This window comes from Aphis gossypii, chromosome 2 (assembly GCF_020184175.1).
Source record: "Aphis gossypii isolate Hap1 chromosome 2, ASM2018417v2, whole genome shotgun sequence".
NCBI lineage: Eukaryota > Metazoa > Arthropoda > Insecta > Hemiptera > Aphididae > Aphis > Aphis gossypii.
Window position 1 is genome coordinate 38,652,623 of NC_065531.1, and position 9,381 is coordinate 38,662,003.

General features: G+C 23.6%; 1 protein-coding gene across 2 annotated transcripts; it reads right to left on the reverse strand.

Moving 5' to 3' along the window:
• Positions 1-1,890: 1,890 nt before the first annotated feature.
• LOC114131320 (uncharacterized) lies at positions 1,891-5,826 on the reverse strand. Of its 2 annotated transcripts, XM_050201503.1 has the most exons (4): positions 5,697-5,826; positions 5,554-5,633; positions 4,705-4,954; positions 1,891-2,301 (listed from the first exon to the last, which is right to left on the reverse strand). In XM_050201503.1, coding segments are annotated over exons 1-4 (546 nt in total). In that variant the 5' UTR covers positions 5,698-5,826; the 3' UTR covers positions 1,891-2,086. The 2 variants fall into 2 exon arrangements, with proteins under 2 accessions (XP_050057460.1, XP_027852310.1); XM_027996509.2 differs by having other exon boundaries at positions 5,554-5,702.
• Between the last annotated feature and the right edge of the window lie 3,555 nt (positions 5,827-9,381).

Sequence of the window (9,381 nt, forward strand, 5' to 3'; positions counted from 1 at the left end):
TAGAAGTTTTTGAACTCCACATGGTTTCCATAATCAATCTGTGTAAATAATATTATGTACTTTGTGTGTCGCATTAGCTTTGAATAATCGTTTTATCCACGAGAAGAATTTTAAATTTTTTGCTGTGAAATGACACTAACGTAATTTAATGTTAAATACTTGTAGGTATATTATACACATACAAATACTAGATATAGGTACCTACCTAACAAATATAAAAATAAAAATTCGGTTTCTGAGTTAAAACAACTTTACTTAATAAGAATAATAGTCAATAATAATATGAATATATTGAGCCTTTGATAAACTAATAATAATAATTTTTGATAATAATATTTAATCATTTAATAATTTAAAGCAAACTATTTTCAAGTACAAAAATACTAAATATTACATTTTTTGTGATTTTATTTACTAATGTATAAGAATTTAGAATATTTATATAATAACTTTATTTTATAGCTCAAGGTTTTTATTTCAGAAAATACTTGTTCGTATTTTATTATATACTTATATTATAGTAATATTAGGTTTTCAAATAAAAATTATTTGCTGAACAATTTAAAATCAATAACACCTAATCATGTATTAAATAGTAAGTTTCAAATATATTTTGTGATTTAAAAGCAAATTTTAATACATAACATATTATTGATTATAACAATTTATCCCACCATAATAATTGCTTTACGAACTTAATATATTTTAATGAAACCTCTTCATACAAATAATAATTCTTTCAACGGTATATCACACTTTATTTCTAAAAATAATTTAAAATACATTTTTACCTATTACTACAATTATTATAAACTGTTTTTATTCTAATAATATAGCATGTTGAATGAATTGTTGTTAACATTTAATATTTTAATGTTTAGTATTATTACTATTATCATATATTATTTTTATTAAGTCAATATTTACAAATAGTAGAACATACTTACTTGGTTTATCGTATAAAATATTCTAATTTTGAATATATCTAGAAAATAATAATAAACGTAACAACGAAAAGTTTCTATGCTTAATATTTTTTTAGTGATTGTAAATTAAACCTATACCGTTAAAAATGTGGTTGTTTATTAAATAAGGCAAGTACACAATTTTTTCAAAATTTCAAAATATTTTTAAAGTTTGCATATTTTTTTTTCAATATATTTTAATTTCTAAAAAAATTTATTTTATGAAGCACTTTGTATAACATTATTAATTAGTTTAATCAAGACAATAATATATTTTTTTCAATATTTATAAATAATTAAAAAAAAAATAGAACATATCGATAATTTAAAATACCTATCTATAAACTGTTTGATTATATCTCCAAAGTTCTAATAAGATACAATTCCTAATAAGAAACTAATCTCAATATTAATTATGTTTAAAGCATTTTTATTGCTCCTAAAATATGGACAATTAAAATTAATTACATTATTGTTAATTTTTAAAACAAATATTTTCATAATTAAAAATTTGTTTTACTACATAGTCTTCTTCTGTTAAAGGTATAAAATATGCACTTTTTTGAAAAAAATAAATTATGTATAACTAATATTTAAAGTATATAAACAATTTAGGGGTACGATGTATTAAGATCTGCTTATCATAAATGCCTAGTCCATAGAATTATAAATTATTATTGTTTGCAAGTAGGTTAGGTTACGTTTTATGTTGATTGTTTTTTTTTCTTAATAAATTCTCTATTGAATCTAAAAAATCTAATACACATATTACACAACCACATTTATACCTACTAAATAGCAACGATATAAATAAATTTGGCATATTATAATTCATTATGTGCCTATATCTTTCAAAATGAATATTGTGTAAGTGGTAAGACTCAAACTTTAACATCAAAAAAAAAAAAAATAAATAAAATACGCATTGAAAAGTTTTTATAATATTATATTATTAATTTGCTTATTATTAATAATAAATATAGATATATAATTATTTATATGTTTTATTAGAATCTGTGGTACAACCATAAACAAAACTGCAATCTAAATGTATTATTTAAGTTATAAATAATTGGTTATAGGTACCTATTTTCCATTTTTATTTTTACCGCCGTTTTTATCTATTTATCATCTTTTTTTTTAGATTTCTTTTCATTCCCTAAATTCTTTTTTTCTACACCTTTGTTTCCTTTATCTTGATTATTTTTGTTTCTCTTTTCTTGATTTTTTAGTATTTTTAAAGCATTAGCTTTCTTTTTCTTGTCCGGAAAGTTTTTTTTTTCCCATTTTTTATAAATTTTTCTAAGTTTTGTAAATCTTGAGTCTATTTGTCTCACTAAAAACATAATATTTAATATTATAAGTACTTTAATTTATGCATGTTTTAATTTTGTGCAAATAATATATAATTTATAGGAAGTGTTGTTAATTTTTTCAAGAATTATTATGAATCAAAATGTCAATCACACTATAACTACAACGATCCAAATCCAGTGGTCAGTAATGTCACTAAGGTCAGTACAGCGAGATGCACAACTTTCACCATAGATAGCATTTTGATATACCAATTATATCATCACGTTTCCACTCTGCAATCCACATCGCTATTTTCAATATCATGCAACTCAAAAATAACCTCCCAACTTTATCCTTGAAAAATAACCGATCCATTCGTAAATATATTCGTATCAACTTGTTAATAAGCATTTTACGAAAAAATATACTAAAACCATAACTTACATTGGATATTTGCATTCGATGATGTTCAACATAATTTCTAATCGAGTGGTCTTGAAGTATTTCAGGAATCATATTGGTCCACAATTGTGTCCCACGCTGTTATTTCTTACTAACCAAGCAAAAGTGTAATGAAACTCATTTCACCAATGAAGTTTTTCAACAATTCAAACTCGCCTATCGACAATGGCCTTTCTCAGCACACACTGACCGCTGGCAATGCTTTGTTTAAATTATTTCATACTTCAATATTTCCGTATTTATTTATATTACTTATACCTATCTTGTTTTATTATTATTAGAACTCCATTAAAAACGTAAATACTGTAACTCTGTTTACATTGTTTAAATCAATTTTAGATTTAGATTAACGTTTGCATATTTAATACCTTTTGTAAGTTGTAGTTATATCAAAAATATTTTATTGTTAATCAAGCAAGAGTATATAATATTGTATATTATATTTAAGGGAATTATTTTATTGGAATGTATAATATTTAAAGTTATACACACAAAAGTATGATAATATGTTTTAAAGGAAGAAAATAATTTAATTAGAGTTCCGTTAATAAGAAGTTACCCAAAAATAATGGACATAATAAGATTTTTTGTCAAATCTTACCTTGAGATAAAAAATTAAAAGACAATTAAACCAAAATATCATGTCACTATTTTGTTTCAAATTTACAACGAAGATTTCTAAAAAGCTAGGTACATCCCTAAGGATATTTAAGCAAAATGTGAAATAGTACAATGAAACCCCACATCATAATAGTATTGTAATGAGGTAAATACGAGTTACGACACAGAACGAAATCAATATATATCTATTTGAACAACTGAATGGAACTAGTTTATCATTAAATTAAATTTTTATACTTAGGATAGAACTCGGAGGCAGCCAATTAAACAATAATTAAAATATTACTAAAATCACCACGATAGCTTTACAAAATATTACACTTATACAGTTCATATTTTAGTTTTTAATGATAACAGTAAATTCAAAAATAAATTGAATTATTGACGTTACGGAAGAACACAAAACATAATAATTACTGTATTTTATTAATGATATATTCTTATTATATTATATAATATATATGCATGCAAAAAATATGTATCTAATAAATTCAGACATTTCAAATCAAGTATTAAGGGCATCAATCAAAATTATATTTATTTATCTAGTTATTTTATACTAACATAGCAAATAAATATTAACATTTGAAACTGTACAGTATAGAATCCTATTCAAATGAGGAATTTCAACTTCATCATATATATCAAAATTGTTTAGAACTATTAAACATAACAATAAAATAATACATTGACTAGATTTTGAGATAATGGTCTTAGATACAAATGAATTCAAATTGAATACATGTAAATTATTTATATATACATCGCATACAAGTATTTTTAGTTTACAGTTTTATAATTGTAAAATAAACGTATTAAAATTAAATCCAGATAAAATCGACTAATAAAAAAAATTAATTTTTGGAACTTGATTGTTTGTAGTTACAAACAAGTGTAACTAGAGATATCACCTTATTATACGGTTGTATTGAACATTTAGTATTTTCGCTTAAAAACCCATTATCGTTATAATATTCCAATTAATATTTTTTAGGTTCATAATAAATAATTATAAATTCTGATAAATTGCGCTTTGAAAAATGTTTTAAGATATTAAATACAAGGTTTCTATCTGTATCGAATTACCCATTGTACGACACGAAATCTTTTTTTTTTAATTTCAGAAACCACATATCTATAGATATGGTATTAAAAATACGTGTTGCTACAATAACAAAAAAATACTCGTTTCGATTTGTTTGATACTCCAAAACTAACTATGCACAATATTATATATTTTTAATACATCGCTTTATTTTATCTTTTATAGTATTGTTGAACCACATATATTATAATATTTATATGCCAACTTTTACAATATTTTAAAATTAATATATTTTTACATATAAAAATTATTTACCTGCATATTTTCGTAATACTTCAAATACACTTTTCAAATACTGTGAGAATGATTCGTGGACTATAATATGATCGATTATAATGTAAGATATAGCGGTCAATTTTGCTGCAATGTGTTGGTTAATGGAAGAACCAAATTTGTTTGTGAACCGATCTTCATATTTTTTTAATACGTTCTTATGTGTTGAAGCACGTTCTTTTAAATTGTCTCTCCGGTTATTGGTCCCTTGACCAGCCTCTACTAGCACATTCTATCCAAACAATAAATTATAATAATAAATAGATAACACTGATTAATTATGTCATTATTTTTACATAGAAACTAGAATTTAAACAACCTTTGAGAGTTTTTTTTTAACGAAATTGATTTAAGAAATAAATTTTCAATATCTGTAAAATACAAGTATTACACCGAAATAAAAATAAGTTAATAGCTATAAATTGAGTGTTACAAATCCATCACCTTTTCGAAATAATGAACAGAAATTTACAATTTACTAAATCGTACCGACAATACCTATAAACAGACACGTATTAATAAAAAAAAAATCATGGCTACCGTTATTCTGTTTTTTGTTATTTTCCTTTTTGTTTTTTTTTTTTTTTATAAATCACGAACGCACAATACAAATGTCTGAAAGTTAGTATGGTTTCCAGCTATTAGTCTATAAATTATTAACACCATATAGAATCGGAAAGTATTTAAAATTTCTGGTGGATATATGAAAAATATAATATAAACATTCTAGACGAACGCCATATTTTATCATACAGGGTATACTTAAATTTTTACTATACACTACGCCTGTCTCTATAATATATCATTTATTATATTCGTATAAAAACTCACGTTGACGGCCAAAATCACGATGTATAACGTCAAAATCGTCCGAATATGTACCATTATAAAGATGTTGTTTGCCCGCGACACTGTAATCAATTGAGATTGTGTTTATCCGGATATTTGCAGCATTGTCAGTGACTTTTACTTACTTGTTTATTTTTTAAAGTTACTTATTATTTTTTTGAAAAAAAAAAAAAACATTCTCGCCACGTCAACTCGATTTGAATAAAAACAAAATAATCGTTCACATATGGTTAGTATGTTTATCGAGCAATTTCAGGATTCCGTTTTGACGTGTTGAGTAAACTGTATAGGTACAATGACTCTATTGAAGAAAAATATTAACATAATAATGGAAATTGTGCATCAATACAAAACTTTTTTTTTTTAAAACAAAACAAATTACTAACTACTAAAATCGGTACTCCTATGCTATACTTATGTCTAAACATGCATTTTGGCAACCTGCCGAATTTAAAGGCATGTGCTGAAATTAAATTTGAGTAAAAAAAATATAGGCTATTGAAGTTGATTAACTTAACTCTAAACACATAGTTCGAACTCAGAGATTCACATTCCATCCTAAACATGTTTTTATTTTAATGAATACACTATGTTGGATTTATTTCATTGAATTTTATCGTTAATATAACATAATACATTCATTCGAATTTCTGATATTATATGTTTAACCATTTACAATAAATTATTATAATACATTATCTATATTTTACATACATATTATATATACATTTATATATAAAAGTTAAATATGAAGTTGGGCATTGAGTACAGTGCGCGATTTTTGAGAAGAAATTTGGATAAGTTTACATTGTCCAGTCACTGCAATTTAAATATTTAAAATATTGAAATGAAATAATACATCTAACTGGATACTTAAATTAACATGAAAAAAACTTGAAATAGAAGCCTCAAATATTAATTACCTACTAATAGTTTTTAAATCTAGTATCAATTGAATCATTTTTAGGTTGCTACTATGAAGAATTACTTACCTACATAATCTTAAAGTGGTATAACATGAATAAAATAAATAATATTTATTTTAATTAATTATTCATACAATTCAATGTTAGTTACATAGTATAATATTATTTTTTATTAAGCACCACATACATAATATATAATCATTTCTATAACATTTGTCTTAGAAAGTCGACCAATTTTTTTGCATTTTCACCGGTTTATCTTACACAATACATTATAACTTATAAGTACAACTAAATCGCAACTTTGGCCACCCAAATAAGAAAATCTTCTTGCTGCTTCTCTTAGATAAATGTGTGCTGGTAGAACGTCATAAGTCTAGATAAACACCTCTTTGCATATCATGAATTAGTTTCAAATTCAAAATGCACGTATATTTGTTCCTAAATTAAATGGATATCTCGTAAGTCGTATATCTTTTAACAAATAAAAATAATTGTTATATAATATGATTTCCATTTGATATAAATTTACGCAGTGTGCTGTATTCAATTCACTTAGACTACTTGAATTCAAGCAGTGTACATCGGTTATTGTAGTAAAAATTGGAGTACTAAAAAAATTATTTTTACATTGTCCAAAATGTTCGGACATTGTAGGTACACGTCATTATCGTCAGTATCAAAATGTCTAAATTTCTTACTTTAACCGCAACATAAACATACGTCTTTTTATTCAATTTTTCTGTTATAAGTAAAGCTTATTTACATTATTTTTATAAAATGAAGCATACCAAATAATACGGAAAATTGTAGAATTGTATATAAACTGTTAAAAAATATAATATATACAACGTGTATTAATCAAAACTTTAGCTCACTCTTAATTAAGTAAATCTTTTGGAGATAACCTTTATAAGTCAAAATCGCTTAAAAAATTTAAGTAATGTATATTCAAATATTGAGATAACTAGGTATATATAAAAAATATAGTTTTGTTGTGCATGCAAATTAAAAAAAAAAAAAAAATTAAATCTAAGTGTAGAATTAAGTTTATTAAGTTCTTTTTGCAGTCAAAAAACTGATTAAAGTCAAGGTGATTCGTTTGAAATATTTTGAATTTTAAGCACACTGTATACATCAGGTACCTAAATATGTTACTAATAATATTACGTGTATTTATGTGAAAATAATATTATATGCAACTAAATTTATGATTCCATACTATTAACTGTATAATTTGTTAGAGTATAGAGACAGTTTGATTTTCTAATTATTAATTGATAAAACAAAATGCTCGTTATCGAAAATCTCGAGATTAATACAAAATACATGATCTACATTTGGTAAGTGTATAACTAAAACAAAAATTATGATAAACATTATTCATAAACGCCTCCGTTGAATTAAACTTAACATATTCAGCTTTGTGTAAGCCAACCCGACCATTTGTGCTAAAATATATATATTTGGATATGTATAATATTATTAGGTACGTAAAAGTTTTGATTTGTTTTTTAATAAGTTTAAAATAAAGTTGTATTGAAATTAATTGTATATAATATTTATTTAATTTTTTTTTTTGAATATCGGACATCTTCTGAAGTTAGCTGTGTAGACCATTAGTACATGATAGGCACATTTACTGAGACTAGGAACGATATTTGGCGTAATTACCAGTGTTATGATCTGCCCCACATATAATGAAGCATGTGTTATGATGACAATAATTTAAGGTGTGGCCACATGGTTGGTACAATGACACTTATGACATTTGGAAGACCGCAATTAATTTTGTGTGGTATTTCTATTATAACTGTAATATTATCTAAATAAGTGACCTTGTGAATATCCACGTTATTTTCGCTTGGAGAAAACAATATATATATAGGAAAGTCTAAGACGCTGTTCAACTCAAATAAATCTGAAGTTATATCAATATCTAACAAATAAACATATTAAGTATTATAAAGAGAATGAATAATATATAGTGTACGTCTACCTATTTTTCAATATTTAATATTTTTTCTTCATTATTTGTATTAATATATATCTAAAAACATGATATTAAATTTTATTTTGGAAATTAAAATTTTCCTTTAAATTTTTAACACAAAAAAAAATGCTTCAAATTTTATTTTTAGAATTATTCAAAATACATTTATTTTGTTATTTACATTATAAAAGAATACCAGCAGCGCCATCTCTTGAATAAGTACTCAAACTTCAACTAAAAATTAAATTGTTAAATAACTTTGAAAAAAAAATCGAAATTTAAGCAAACTTACATATTAATTCTTTTTGGTATAAGTAACTTTGTAATCATTAAATAATAGATTACTTGACACTTATGACCACAGACACAAAGTATATATTATATAAAATTATTTGATAAATATCTTTAAATTTCTATTCGTAACATTGTAAAATGTATTTGATCTTTGACTATCAAACATAACAGAAGTATATACAAAAAAAAAAAAATAATAGTATGAAAATCCTTGTTTTTTATGAATATTTCAAATATTAAAATATTCAATACGTTTTATTACCATATTTCATTATTATTTAGGTATTTAAAAATTATAAATATGTACAATAATAGTAGGTATAAGATTTTTCTACTAATATACTATAGCAACGAGGATAATCTGTATATATGTTACCGAAAATGTGTTGAATCCGTTATTATATATAAATTTTAAGTATTCTATAGAATGCCAAAAATCGGCAAGAATTATATAAAATATAATACAACAACCAGGTATTCTATATATTACCTAACTTCAATTAGGAAAAGTATATAAAATAATTATAAACCTTAGATTTTTACTTAGTGTAAGTCTATAATTGACCAATGATTAATGTTTATCTTGATAATTATGAT

What these genes read in the sequence shown, in the direction of transcription:
- LOC114131320 (XM_050201503.1), bottom strand. An exon ending in TCGTGATTTTGGCCGTCAAC is followed by an intron (nt 4,955 to 5,553) that starts GTGAGTTTTTAT and finishes TTGTTTGGATAG; the next exon opens with AATGTGCTAGTAGAGGCTGG. An exon ending in AGTATTACGAAAATATGCAG is followed by an intron (nt 2,302 to 4,704) that starts GTAAATAATTTT and finishes TTATGTTTTTAG; the next exon opens with TGAGACAAATAGACTCAAGA.